The sequence below is a fragment of the Aspergillus ochraceoroseus genome, assembly GCF_002846915.1.
Source record: "Aspergillus ochraceoroseus IBT 24754 chromosome Unknown P175scaffold_2, whole genome shotgun sequence".
Lineage (NCBI taxonomy): Eukaryota > Fungi > Ascomycota > Eurotiomycetes > Eurotiales > Aspergillaceae > Aspergillus > Aspergillus ochraceoroseus.
Genome location: NW_024468477.1, coordinates 3,120,716 through 3,133,866, shown reverse-complemented (window position 1 = coordinate 3,133,866; position 13,151 = coordinate 3,120,716). Strand labels below are relative to the sequence as shown.

Genomic DNA, 13,151 nt, shown 5'->3' with positions numbered 1-13,151 from the left:
TTCTTCCAGACACGCTTTTCGCCGCCACGGCGCGTGACCACGTGACTGCAGCGCGAAACCTTCAGGAGCCGCCAAATCCCGATATTTTCCCTTCATCTCCCACCCTCCCAACTCCTCCCTCTTTCTCTCTTTCTCTCTTTTCTCTCCTCTTCCTAGCCATCGGACGTTCAGTCACAAGTATCGCTTTTACCACACGCTCCCGCAACTTCGCGCATACCTCTTTTATTCCGACTGATCCAGCTCTTGTCCCTGGTTCAGTCGCCTCCGCTTCACCAGTTACCCCGCGATCACTTTTTATGCAATCAGAGCCTTCTGACGTTCTCAATCGTCCTCATACAGTAGATCCATCCTCGGAAGACCTTCTACACCCTACCCAGCATGGAAATGATCTTTATGGTGACTATCGAGTCTCTGGCCGTCTTCCCGAAGACGCTGGAGACGACCCCGATGTCCCTGACTCACCAGTGCGGGACGTATCACTCCTAAGGTCAGCTCAATCGTCACCGGCTGTTGATCGGGTCAGTCAGTATGAGAGTGCTGCATTTGAAACATATCCAAGGCAATCGGACTACGGTTTCATCGTAATCCCTTCCTCAAAGGAGTCCAACTTTTCTCTGGATACGTTCCCCAATGGTACGCTTGTCCAATCACCACTTCTCATAGCGTCATGTGCCTAACAAGCCCATGCCAGAGGTCTTAACTCACATTCTCTCCCACTTACCCCCCGCATCTTTGTCATCTATTGCGCTTGTGTCCCGTCGGTTCCACAGTCTCGTTACTACCCCTCATGCGTGGAGAATCGCCTTCTCTCGGTACTTCCCCGGCCCTTATGGCTCGGAGGATTCCAAGTCCCCCGACCGATTGACGTCCGATAAGCGATACTTCTCCAGGTTGACTGCGCTGGCATCCTGGAGAAGCGAGTATATCCTAAGAACCCGCCTGTTGCGATCGCTTTCCCGGGGCAAACCAGCACAATTTGGTGTGTCCAAGAAGTATGGTACTGTTCGATCTGCAACTATCCGGAATGGTAGCGCGATCGCGACCTACACCTCTCAGCTCCTATTTCCTGTTAGCCATCTCAACGGCACTTTTGGGGGCGATTCAGCCAAGAAAGAGCCTCTTTTTATTCATGGGGCGTCGGAACAAGGTAGTTCGTCCGCCAGCGACCCATCCGCCGTGAAGGTTGGCACATGGGGCTTGTCTGACCACCATTTCTTCCGCCACTTTACCGACATGTTCCCCGGCGAAGCACAGTATGGGCTAGGGTCTGGTAACCTTGTTGGTATGCCCAACCGTATGGATGTTAGTCAGCCATTCGGTATGGTTTATGGCGAAGCATGCCCCCAAGGACGTGGCTATTTCCTATCGACAGCTGAGCAACGGGGAAGGTTTTTAGGGATCACGGAGTTGGGTTCGCATCCCGAACTTGGTATTCCTGCTGTCAATCAGATAACCACTGCCGTCACTGCTGTCTGGATCGCAAAATCTTCGGACATTCTCAAAATGACTGGCGGATTAATTGGGATACTGTCCGGCTCTTCCTCAGGTGTCCTGACTGCGTACGCCCTCGGGCCTCATCCGGCCTATGAGAGGCGATTTGAAAGAGGCCAAATCACTGCTCGATGGGTTCTCAGTCCAGGTGTTCCTATCGTTGCGATCGCTGTGGATGACACATATTCCCAAAACCGATGTGTCCGTCGACGCGCGTGGGCAGTGGTTCTCAATGCATTAGGAGAGATATTTTATCTTTCTGATCTACCTAGACAAAACGATCCCGTGTCGACTAATATGACTCCTGAGGAAGCTGACCAGTTGGCTTGGAAGACAGGCCGCAGTGTGCGCTGGGAATTGGTTGAAATTAGTAGGCGAACCGCGCGCCCGGACCCTTTCAATCGTGAATTGGTCGACGGCAGCTACAGTCCGAGGTCGTCATCGGACTCGATGAGACTAGGTGAAGACCAGATTTCTGCTGAAACAAAAGAGATTGAGCAGTTTCTATCTTTCAAGCCTAAACACTTTCGCAAGGTGTGTGAGGGCTGGGATATGAGGCGTGATCTCCAAGTTGACTTTGCGGGTGACGATGGTTATGGCGCTGGCGAGTCAATTATTGTGATCCAACGCGGTGATGGGGAAAATGAGAAAGCAACAATTCAGAGGTATACTCGAAAGTTTTCACCTTCCCACTTGCAGGCAGTTACTTTGGGTTTCAACACTCCCGCTGCTTCAAATGCTATTCCAACCTCAATCTTCGGTGGCCCTGCCAATCCACCGGCTCTTCCCTCTGTTGAAAGCAGCTCCCCTCCGTCTCGCGCCTCTGCTAGGCTCAATGAGCCCGTGTGCACTCCCTCGAATACTGTGTGGCATATTTCGAATCTCCACTTCGACGGTCGGAAGTCTCTACAGATCACCACAAGCGCTTTAGATATGTCTACCTACGCGCTAATAACGTTTGACGAGGATCTCCTCTTAGGAATGGCAGGCAGTTCCGCCCCGTCATCGGCTGTGTCATCGCCTCTCCCCCATATGGAACGTTCTTCTGGTGTGTCTGACATACCAGGACAACGTGGGCGATACATGGCTATTGGGACAGCCACCGGATCCGTCTTTGTCTGGGATATTCGGTCTCCCACGTCGAAGAATCCGGAGATCATTAATTCGGTTGCTCCAATACGCGTCATTTATACGGACTCACCTCAAGTGTCGTGTGTTGCTCTAACCTCCTTGTACCTGGTTCATGGTGGGAATGACGGACTAGTTCAAGCTTGGGATCCTCTTGCCTCTACTACCCGTCCAATTCGAACGATCAATTCTCGCTTCTCCTCACGTGCTCGCCGACGCCTTGTTCAGGCTGAGGCTTCTATGCATGGAATTGGAAACAATTACTATGCAACAGGAGCCATATGCCTTGACCCCGATCCTACCAACCTCAGAGGAATGGTTGCTTTAGGAACACATCTCCGTTACTGGTCTTACAGCTCCTCTGCTGCAGACCAGTATAAGAGTAACAAACGGCGGCTCCGTCATACCCAGCGAGGCAGCAATAACGCGGCCAATGGCCAACGCTTTAATAACAGTGGCCGTGGAGCACTTAAAGAGCATATCGAGGACGAGAAAGTTGAGATGGAACGACAAATCGTCGCCGATCAGAAAGAGAAAGCACATCTAAGCAATCGTTTTGGCATTGACCTTCTAGGTCCAGATGTCAGCGAGGAAGAACTACTAGCCTATGCTCAGATGTTGAGTCAAGAAGCGTATAGCAGCGAAGCGATGAAACGAGGTGAACTTGCGGAAGGTTCAGTCATCAGCACCTCTCCCAGCGATACCATCGGCCCGCATGATAGTTCGTTTGTGCCCGATGACTTCTCCTCGGCGTCTTCTCCATACGACGATACTGTCGAGGAAGATCTCGATCCAGACCTTGCGGAAGCAATTCGCTTGAGTCTCCTTGACACCCCTAGCTCGTTCGAACCTGTAAAGAGCATCCCTATTAAGTATTCAAACGGGTCTCAATCTAATACGAGCTCTTTTTCTCCGCCTGAACCCACAAATGCAGAGAGCAGTCGACAGCAAGAGCTCGATGACCTGGATTTTGCCATCCAGTTGAGTCTTGTAGAGAACCAGCCTGGCGATCAATCATATGAGCAGGACGAGGAGTTTCCCACACTTCCTGTGGGATCGCGGTCCCCCAAAAACAAAGGCAAGACTCGGGTGGTGTGGTAAATTATGTGTTTTTTTTTTTTGACCTTGTCGTCTTCGTGCTATACATTATTCAATAGTCGCGCGTTCTGTAACTAACTAACATATGCTTAATAAACAATGCCTTATAACTAAGTTATGTTTATTCCACTTTCCCTTGACATTCCTGGTATTGTAGAAGACAATTAGAAGAATTTAATATTGCACATCTAAAAATTTATTACTGGTGTTGACTTGTCGGGTAGAGCATATGATGTATGTAAGGTAAGATCTATTCATAGTCACACCAGGAGAGAAAAAAAAGTATGCACAAGTATGAATCGACGAAGAGAAACAGGGCATTTCCTAAGAATGAAATAGAGAGAGGGAGAGATCAAAGAGAAGGGCACAGTGACAAGAAAAGCGGAAAAAAGAATTCAGGTCAACATAATTACAGCATCATGAAGAACGCCAACATAGTAGCAGCACCCGTCACCAAACCCATGAAGGGAACATGCAGCTTACCACCAGCGTTGTGATCACTACCGCTGCTTGTACCCTTGGTGGTGCTGGTGCTGGTGCTGGTGCTACTGCTGCTACTGGTACTGTTACCACTTGAGCTGGTCGAGCCGGAGGGGTTCGAGCCAGGGGTGTTGGATTCATCGCTAGACAGGACATTCAGTTTGATGTCGGTGATTTCCTGGCCATTGTAGTCGTAGATAGTCGTGGGGATAGTCTGGGACTTGACACTGACGAGCGATCCGGCGGTAATGTTGGTAAGACCGTTGTCAATCATGTCCTGGACACCAGGAGGCTTGGCAGGCAGGGTGAAGTTGGTGCTGAAGGTGCTGTTCTGGATAAGGCTTGCGCTACAAGTAACGGGCTTAACAGAAGTCTGAGTGGCGTTAGAGGCTGCAATACGGCTCATGTCGAGCTTGTTGTACTGAGTCATCAGGTTATCATAGTCGATGAGGAGCGTGACAGTGCCGTTGGAGTTGATTTGGACCAAGCCATATTCGTTGGCTTCCTGGGTCCATTCGTAGACCAGTCCGCCGGAGAAAGCCTGAGTCATGTCTTCACCATAAATGGCCTCCACTTCAGTGAAGACACGTGGTTTCACCGCGTTGCAACCATACTCAGAGAAGAAAACGGGGAGAGACGCGTTGCGGAAGTCCTCAGTCAAGACGTCGTAGCCGCTCTTGGTGTAGGAAGATTTTCCGCACCAGGAGTACGAGTTGAGACCGAAGAAATCGGAGGAGGAGGTCGTGGAGTCCTCATCCTCGCACATGAAGTAGTTCAAAGTGTCCATCAGGATAGGGCGGACATCAGCAGCAGAGTAACCGACAGGAATGGAACGGGTAAGGTGCTTGGCGATGTACTCCTTCATGTCACGTTGAACGGCCTAAAATTGGGTTAGGTTCGTTATGATCAACATAATTCAATGGCCAACAACATACGCGGATGTACTGAGGGACCTGCTCGACACTATCCTCGTTGATCACCTCATTACCAGCGAAGAAAGCGAGTGTGTTAGGATAGTCCTTGAAGGACTCAATAACACCAAAGACCTGGGTAAAGTAGTATTCCGTGTAAGTGGTCCATGGGGCGGAGCGGTCGATGTATCCCGGGTAGAGGGGAGAGTTGACGTCGAGAATCATATAAATACCGGCAGCATTAAAGATAGAGACGCACTCATCGTGGTTGAGGCCAGGGGCGAGGTTGTAAATGCGGATGGTGTTCACCTAGTTGGTTGGGCGCATTAGCCCAGATCACATAGAAATAGACCGAGTTGTTGTCCCGAGAGCCTTACACCCAGACGTTGCATGAGAGCAGCATCACGCAAACAAGCATCAGGATCAGTCAGAGGGTCACTCTTTCCGTCGAAGCCAGAAGAACCACCGGGCTGGTAACTGTTGCGAAGTAAAACAAAGATCAACACCACCGCTTTCTCCAAGAAGCAATATGGTCGAATATCCCTAGGAAAAGTAGTAGATCCTTACTCGACACCCAAAATCTGGAACCGATCTCCAGTTTTGCTGTTGACAAAATCCTTTCCTTTAATCTCTAGGGGCGTTACAGCATTGGCAGTGCTTGCGAGAGCGCAGAGCGCGGCGAAGAGACGGGCGTACTGCGACAGCAATTAGTGTTGGTGTTTCTCTGCAGAGGCGCAACGTAGACGATAGAGAAACCGACAGTAAGCATTTTGGATAGTTATATGAGAAATTTCAGTCCACGCTTAAAATGTCCGTTAAGATATGATGATATAGGCTAGTTGAACGATTGGACGGGTTCTCCCCCTGGAAGACCCTGAATAGCGGCAATCAAAAGAGTGACGATAGCCGGAGATAGGACCCTGAACAAACACGGAAGGAACGAGTGTGAGAAGAAGAAGAGGAAGAAGAAATAGATGTAAATAAAAAGCGTATGGATGAAGAAGCAGGGAGCAGAGAAGAGAGGCGAGAAGGCAACGACGGCTGGAGAGTGCGACTTTAATTAAGTACAAGCAGCGGGCCAACCCCCTCAACGAAATCTCTCGCTTTCTTTGGGTGAGATTGTCACAGAATTAGAGAGTCTCAGTTGAAACCCAAACATCGTGCGGACAATTGTCCCCGTCCATTAATTAAACGATATTCAAGACTAGGGCGCTGGGCGGGGGGAGCGTCAGGGACTAGCAGCCAACCGGCGCCTCCACTCTCCAGAGAAGTGATATTCATTAGGGAGGTTATTGGCCCTAGAGTGGGGGCTTCAGTCGACGGCGGTGCGATGGAAATGCTGCCCCGTAGTTATGCCATGACCCTTGAAGTCGGAGAGGTTGAAGAACTAAAGACAGAGAGGGTGTGAGATGGGGAAGTGAGAGAGATTTGTGAGATTTCATATCTGACCACGTGAATTCAGCTCAGAACCCTAGGGCAATTACTTCTTAATATTTAAAAAAGAATTGGCCGGGAAAATCGTTTCTGTCCATTAAAACATCAATTTTTATCCTGCAACATATAGTACTATCTCTAAACTGCAAGCTCTTTAGAATACAGTCCGATACCCCCTGAAGGGGGTCTGGAGAAAGGGGTGAAGAAATCAAGAGAGAAATGAAATAAATAAAAAGAGATAAATAAAACAAACAATAGATAGCACAAAGTCATGGCGCCGAGAAAATACCAAGCTGGGCCGCCACGTCGGAGGAGGAAGGGCCAAGGGCACGATGCAAATATACACGAAAACGAAGAAAAGGTAGTGGAGAGGTTGTCAACGCCCAGCATGAGGATGGTGATGCGAGAGAAAGGCCCATTTAAGTGATGACTCGGTCACGGCCTAGCGTGAGCCGGAAATGCAAGCGAAACACGTCTGAGCGGCCAAGGGTCTTATGCGGAAAAGAGGTGGGCGGACAAGCGAGGGCGCAGAGTCCAAGGTCATGGCACCGTCTTACTCGACACCATGGCCGTCAACACTGCCGCTCTCGCTAGTGAAAGAGCCGAGCTTCAGGCCAGCATCCATGGCCACCATCTCGGCCAGAACCTCCAAGACCTCCTTGGGGACGGTCTTGTCATATATGGAGATCAGGTCCTTGGGTTGAGGGTAAACCTTAAGAGCCTTGTAGAAGGCCAACGCAGCTTCGATCTTGTCTGCAGACCCTATGGGTTGGTATGTGAATCGCAGATACAAAATCTTGGGGACTTCTGATGACCTCATCGCAGCCATCAGAGGGAGAAACATACCTTCAGCACAGAGACCCTCACCCTTGGCGACCTGGCCCATGAAGTAGGCCTCCTTCTCTTCAAGATCTGTCGGGAAGCCCTCATCCTTGGCCTGCTGGACGACCTTCTTGATAATTTCACGCTCCATGGCTCCCTGGGCTTCCGCCTCCTCCTGAACAGCACGCGCCAGTCGTCGGTTGTTCTTCTTCAAGGCTTTTCGGAATTCGGGGTCAGTCTGTCTCTTGTGGTCGAAGTACACGGCATAAGCTACGGGGCAACAAGCGAGGGGAATTAGTATCCGTCGGTATCCGCCAGAGAGAAGTTCGGTATCATCAGGGTCTTACCCAAAAGGCCGGTAATGATTGTGCCAGCAGAGGCGGCGACGAGTGTTGAGGTCTTCATGGCGACGAAAATGTAGATTAAATCAAAAAGTAGAGAATTGACACGAGTAATTCCCCTCCAAAAAATGAAAGAAAGATCACGAAACACGCTCCTTTGTAATCACAAGCGACTCCAAATAGGATGGAAGAAACCGATGATATTCGTGGAGTACGGAACCCGCGATGGGGATAATTTTTGACTGCCAGGATCATTGTTGTTCCGGCCTCGGCGTTTCTGTCCCGCTTGAGACGCCCAACGCAACAACGTATCTCTCTCTCTCTCTCTCTCTCTCTCGCTCCTCGTCACTGCTGCCTGTTTCATCCCCTCATCCTCTCATCCCACATCATGGAAGCTCGAGGGTTAACCCTTCGCAGCAAGTCGCGCCGTCCTCGTCCTCAGATCAGTGCCCCGAAACCCATCTCCGGCCCGCTGCCCCCGACCCATACAGACATCGCTCCTAGCTCGACTACGGCTGCTTCCTTAGTCCCAAGTTCGCAAGAATATGCCTCCTCAAAGGATGCGACGTCAGATCTAGTGAAGCGCAGATATTCCACCCGATTCAACCAGGCCCCAGAATTCGATTCCGGAGCTGCTCCCCCGGTTCCTAGTGTACCCCAGGTTCCCGCCGCCTTTGCAGGTCTCAGTCCTCCCCAGGCGAGCACGAAACCGTCTGCAGAATCATCTGGGCCCCCGGAAGTTGATCTGACTGCATTGAGGGATCCAAGCTTGCCAGTCGATCGATGTGAGTATCTAGTATGCGAAGAAACCAGATCATCCAAGGTATGCTAAATGTTGGTTGTCCAAATCCAGATGTCGCCAATCTACTCGCCAACGCCTCGGAGGAAGAGATCAGACAGTACCAGCAGAGTTTGAAAAAAGTGAAGAACCGAACGTCGACCGATCTCCAACAAAATGTGTATCAAAACCGTACCCAATTCATCAGGATCAGCCAGGAGGCCGACAAACTCAAGGGGGAAATGAGGACTCTTCGGGCCTTGATGGCTGAGCTCACCACCGCTTTAGGACAGACAACTATCGGCAATGCACCAAACCCCATGTCCCCTACAGTAGACGAGCGGCTACCCAAGCGAAATGCCAACCGCAGCTCCGTCGCCAATCTTGAGAGCATGTGGAACGTTCAGCTTCAGACCTTGTGGAAGACCGTGGAGGGATCGCAAAAGTTTCTTCCCATGGTTCCTGGTCGGCATATTGTCCTGGAGACGGGAAACTGGGTCGAGCTAGACTCTGCGACGTGGAAACCGAGACGGCCTGTTCACATTGTGCTTCTCAATGACCATCTCTTGGTGGCAGCCAAAAAGCGGAAACGAGTCGACCAGAGCAAGTCGAACCATCGCGGCCCTGTTCCCACGAAGCTTGTTGCTGAAGAGTGCTGGCCGCTTCAAGACGTCGACATGATTGATCTAGGTGCTAACCTCGGCGCCGGGCCCGTTCGCGAAAATGCTGAGGACCGTGGCATTTCAAATGCCATTAACGTCCGCGTGGGCTCAAAGCCGTTCACATATCGCCATGATAAACGGAGTAGTTCGGCGAAAATTGATCTTCTCGCTACGTTTCGCAAGACTGTGGAGGATCTTCGACGGACACTGCGCTCTGAAACAGAGGCAGCTGGCAAGAATACCGAGTCGCTTGGCTACATGAACTCAAGGAATTCCACCTACGCACCAACCCCAGAGCCTTACGAAAATAAAGAGACCTTACGCGATCGCCCCGAGGTCCGGATTGACGTCGACGGCAAGCAACAAAATCTGCGGTGGGTTGATAGCCAGGTGGATGAGCTTGATATCGATATTGCCCTCCAGCGATCTGAGGAAGCTGTGTCCAATATCGAGCGGCTACGAAAGCTCGCCCGGGGGCTGAAAGGAAATACCGTTGCTCAGGAGGTGATCAATGCGAAGGTCGACGAGCGAGCCGCCAAGCTAGCGGGTGTGTTATCTCGATCTCTAGTCGACACTCACTCATTCCCCACATCGACAAAGACTAATGTCACTTGGCTTACTCGTCTGGGCTTCGAGGATCAGGCTCGGGAAGTCTACCTGAACGCGCGATCGGATGTTATTTCGAAACGAATCCGGTATATTGCTCCTTGTTTTTTTTTTTACAAAAAAAAACCCCTATGCTGACTGGAATCATTTAGCGCATGCATATTCGAAGGCGACCTCCCGCTTTACATATTCCAAATATCCTACGTCTACTTCACGCTCATCAAAAACACCGTCAGCATCTATCAACAGTGTTTTCCATCGGTGATGACCAGCGCCTGTATCAAATGGGCAAAGCATCACTTGGATGGATTCAATGCCCTCCTTACCCGGCAATTAAGCAGCGTGCAACGCGGTACTACCGTTTGGCAGAAATGTATCGATGTTGTGCACGAGCAGGCTGGTCTCCTAGCCGAAGTCGGTGTTGATTTCAGCGATCTGGTAGCGAAGGGTTTAGAAATGACGGACGAAGAGAAAGCCGACAGACCGCAGATGACTCGCTCAGAGTCTTTGATATTAGGTCTATCTGATGGCCCTAAGGAATAAGAAAGAAAGAGACGGAATATAATTGTATATGAACCTGTTTTGTTCAAGGGATTGGGTTCCCCCCCCCCCCCCCCTTTTTTTTTTTCTCTCTCTCTCCTTTGTTCTTTTTATGATGTTGCTTTTATTCTCGCTCATCAAGTATATCCTGGTCGGTATACAATGCTCCTTAATTTTGAGATGACGTGACCTCCAATTAGGGAACCAAAGATAATGTATGTACAATTGATAGAACCAAACACAAGTGAGGAGTGTATGTAGTGTGTGTGTGGTCTTGATACTTACTCATCTTCTACTCTACACTATACGCAAAAACCATTCTAGACTAATGGAAGTATGTATATGTATCTTACACCAATTCCCTCTTCTTCTCTCTCTCTCTCTCCCTCTCTCTAGTTTTTTTTTTTTAAAAAAAATTCAGCCCCACTAAAAAGAATACCACTCGTAAACCTCCTCATCGAGCTTCTCCGTCTCCGACCCCTCCGTCCTACGGAACGACCGCCGGGCCTTCTTCTTGAATTTCTCTGCAGGCGACCACGCCAGATCCCAGATCTTCGGGTCGTTCAGCGTACTCGTATACTTGAGCGATCCGAAGCGGAAGTCCAGCGCTGTGTTGTCGCCCTTATGTGCTGCGGACGGAAGACGCATGTAGTGTCGTACGCTATCGGGGATTTCCTCACGCACATGGCTGATCATGATAAGGGCTTGGTCGTCAGAGAGACCGTGGTGGCGGATAGATGGGGAAGAAGAAGAAGAAGAAGAAGAAGAAGAAGAAGAGGAGGAGGAAGATGAAGATGATGAGGAAGAATCATCCGAGTTGAATCCGCGGAGCCATTCACCCTTGTACCCTGCGCGTCGGGTAGCAGTGGATGGCTTGTTACCGACTTGCTCGCCGAGTTCGAGAAAGTGGATGCATTTGTCCCGGAGGGAGCCGGACATGCCGGAGAACGGCTCGTCGAGGATGACAATATCTGGTTTGTGCACGACGGCGCGTAGGAAGAGGATGAGGCGCTGTTGCGTGGTAGAGAGCTGGCCGAATGTGGTGGAGTCGGCGTATTCGATGTCATAGTCGAGCGGGATGTAGGGCCAGCGGAGGGCACGGGCAGTTTTGGGGAATTGGGAGCGGTCCGGGAGAACCTTAGGAGGGGGTTCCTTGAGGGTAACAATCGCGTTGGGGTCGAGCTCTGCTTTGAAGAATCGGAGCACGGCGCTGACGTCGAGGTCGCGCTCGTGATCCAGAGTGGGTTTCGCGACGAAGGTCTCGGCGAAGGCGGACTCGATGGCTTGGCGGATGGTGAGCTGGCGCGGGAAGAAGGCGTGGATCTCTGGGGAGGAGTGGCCGATTCGCGACTGGAGTTCGAAGATAGAGATTCCTGGCTTTCCGGCTTCTGGGAGACGAGAGCGGCCGAAAAGTTTGATGGGTAAGGCGTACGCTTGTGGGTGGTCGGAAGTGATCAGGGAGAGGAGGGTGGTCTTTCCGGAGCCATTGGCGCCCAGGATGACCCAGCGTTGGCCGCGACGGACCGTCCAGTGTAGGCCATCTTGCTTCTCGCCCCTGACTTTCTGGGTCCAGTCCCCGAGAACAGGCTTGTCGCCATATTGCACGCGAACACCGTCCATTTCAATCAGCGGCTCTCCTCCTCGGGGTGGGGGCAGCTCTACCTCCTTGGCGTCGTGGGAGAGTAACCCAAGGTCCCACAGGAGCTGACGGTCTAGATAGCCCGCTGCCATATCATCCTTAGCTTGCTGGAACATCTCCCGATATTCATCGTCCTTTCGTCTCGTATGCGCGACCTTGGCCACGTTGGACCATACGTCGAAGACGTACTCAGCGTGAGATCGTGGTCCTTGCAAGAGCACGCGGTTCGAGTTTCCTAGAACCATGAGATGCGTAATCCAATCTGGGAGGGGATCCTGGGCCCGGAGAGAGAGCACTAGACGGGGATCCGACTTGGTAGCGAGGCGGTGGAGAAGATCCGAGATGCTTCGGACGGTAGCAGGGTCCAGGCCCACTGCTCCAGGTCAGAATCCAGTAAAAATCATACTTGGGAATAGAAAGATGGGCAGAAACTTACTGAACGGGTCGTCCAGAAGGAGAAGCTCCGGTTTGCTGAGCAGAGCTTTGGCAATCCGCGTCCGTCTCGTCTGGCCGTTGCTCAGATTTGCAACCGGCATATCCAGCAATTCCTCTAGGCGCAATTCAGTGACGACCTCGGAGAGGAATTTCTCATTATGCACATTTCCTTCTTTCTCCTCTTCTAGAGGATTTAAAGACGTCTGGCCCCTGAGATACTGACGGACGGTCCAATCGGTCTCCTCTCGGAGACTCTCATACCGAGCACTCAAATACGCGCCCCGCGTGCCTCCAATTGCCCCCGATCCCTCACCGCTAAACCCAATATATTGGATGGCATTCCCAGAGAATCGCAGCCGGGGATCCTTCTTGGCTATCTCGTCTGTGAGCAGGTACGGATAACTGCGTGCGGTGGGCGGAAGACAGAGGTATTGGCCGCGGAGGATCTCGAGGAACTGAGTTCGTCCTGAGGAACCGATAACAGCCCAGTGCTGGAGGCTCTCTTCCCCTCCTTCGGTAGACGGAGTCGCTTTCGATGGAAGGACAAAATTCAGGTGAGGAAACAGCGGAGGGTTGCGGCCTTTGGCCTCGTCTTCGGGGGTTGGATAGGTCTCGTAGAAAGTAGCGTCTTGAATGCGAATTAACGGAGGGGTGGCGGAAGAAGATACGGAACGAACAAGGCGGGATTGGCCCCAAGGACGCAAAGCCCTCGTTCGCAGCCGGAACATCGTCAACATGGTCGCCGTGGGAAGAAGAATCCTTTTGGTCTTTCTTCCTCTTCGATGC

The 13,151-nt window shown here is 51.3% G+C and overlaps 5 protein-coding genes across 5 annotated transcripts; 2 read left to right on the top strand and 3 right to left on the bottom strand.

Annotated features, from left to right (window-relative positions):
- Nucleotides 1–106: 106 nt before the first annotated feature.
- On the top strand, nucleotides 107–3,740 carry P175DRAFT_0454738 (F-box and WD domain protein). The gene is made up of 2 exons (XM_040894581.1): nucleotides 107–633; nucleotides 692–3,740. The coding sequence occupies exons 1-2, from the start codon at nucleotides 297–299 to the stop codon at nucleotides 3,718–3,720; spliced, it is 3,366 nt and encodes a 1,121-aa protein (XP_040754615.1). The 5' UTR covers nucleotides 107–296; the 3' UTR covers nucleotides 3,721–3,740.
- Nucleotides 3,741–3,867: 127 nt separating this feature from the next.
- gel2 (1,3-beta-glucanosyltransferase gel2) lies at nucleotides 3,868–5,792 on the bottom strand. The gene is made up of 3 exons (XM_040896809.1): nucleotides 5,486–5,792; nucleotides 5,133–5,417; nucleotides 3,868–5,077 (listed from the first exon to the last, which is right to left on the bottom strand). The coding sequence occupies exons 1-3, from the start codon at nucleotides 5,498–5,500 to the stop codon at nucleotides 4,127–4,129; spliced, it is 1,251 nt and encodes a 416-aa protein (XP_040754614.1). The 5' UTR covers nucleotides 5,501–5,792; the 3' UTR covers nucleotides 3,868–4,126.
- A 1,303-nt stretch (nucleotides 5,793–7,095) lies between these two features.
- P175DRAFT_0530327 (TOM complex receptor protein TOM20) lies at nucleotides 7,096–7,769 on the bottom strand (the record flags this gene model as incomplete). The annotated part of the gene is made up of 2 exons (XM_040899778.1): nucleotides 7,096–7,634; nucleotides 7,712–7,769. The coding sequence occupies 2 exons, from the start codon at nucleotides 7,767–7,769 to the stop codon at nucleotides 7,096–7,098; spliced, it is 597 nt and encodes a 198-aa protein (XP_040754613.1).
- Nucleotides 7,770–8,048: 279 nt separating this feature from the next.
- On the top strand, nucleotides 8,049–10,368 carry P175DRAFT_0499768 (exocyst subunit EXO84). Its single transcript, XM_040896808.1, has 3 exons — nucleotides 8,049–8,490; nucleotides 8,559–9,840; nucleotides 9,904–10,368. The coding sequence occupies exons 1-3, from the start codon at nucleotides 8,094–8,096 to the stop codon at nucleotides 10,292–10,294; spliced, it is 2,070 nt and encodes a 689-aa protein (XP_040754612.1). The 5' UTR covers nucleotides 8,049–8,093; the 3' UTR covers nucleotides 10,295–10,368.
- On the bottom strand, nucleotides 10,360–13,123 carry P175DRAFT_0454726 (putative ABC transporter). The gene is made up of 2 exons (XM_040894580.1): nucleotides 12,367–13,123; nucleotides 10,360–12,303 (listed from the first exon to the last, which is right to left on the bottom strand). Exons 1-2 carry the CDS (start codon nucleotides 13,100–13,102, stop codon nucleotides 10,718–10,720), a joined length of 2,322 nt encoding a protein of 773 aa, XP_040754611.1. The 5' UTR covers nucleotides 13,103–13,123; the 3' UTR covers nucleotides 10,360–10,717.
- Nucleotides 13,124–13,151: the final 28 nt, after the last annotated feature.

What these genes read in the sequence shown, in the direction of transcription:
- P175DRAFT_0454726 (XM_040894580.1), bottom strand. Translation starts at nt 13,102, where the DNA reads ATGTTGACGATGTTCCGGCTGCGAACGAGGGCTTTGCGTCCTTGGGGC. An exon ending in CCTTCTGGACGACCCGTTCA is followed by an intron (nt 12,304 to 12,366) that starts GTAAGTTTCTGC and finishes GACCTGGAGCAG; the next exon opens with TGGGCCTGGACCCTGCTACC.
- gel2 (XM_040896809.1), bottom strand. An exon ending in AGGTCCCTCAGTACATCCGC is followed by an intron (nt 5,078 to 5,132) that starts GTATGTTGTTGG and finishes ACCCAATTTTAG; the next exon opens with GCCGTTCAACGTGACATGAA.
- P175DRAFT_0454738 (XM_040894581.1), top strand. Translation starts at nt 297, where the DNA reads ATGCAATCAGAGCCTTCTGACGTTCTCAATCGTCCTCATACAGTAGAT. An exon ending in TCTGGATACGTTCCCCAATG is followed by an intron (nt 634 to 691) that starts GTACGCTTGTCC and finishes AGCCCATGCCAG; the next exon opens with AGGTCTTAACTCACATTCTC.
- P175DRAFT_0499768 (XM_040896808.1), top strand. Translation starts at nt 8,094, where the DNA reads ATGGAAGCTCGAGGGTTAACCCTTCGCAGCAAGTCGCGCCGTCCTCGT. An exon ending in AAGCTTGCCAGTCGATCGAT is followed by an intron (nt 8,491 to 8,558) that starts GTGAGTATCTAG and finishes GTCCAAATCCAG; the next exon opens with ATGTCGCCAATCTACTCGCC. An exon ending in GTTATTTCGAAACGAATCCG is followed by an intron (nt 9,841 to 9,903) that starts GTATATTGCTCC and finishes GGAATCATTTAG; the next exon opens with CGCATGCATATTCGAAGGCG.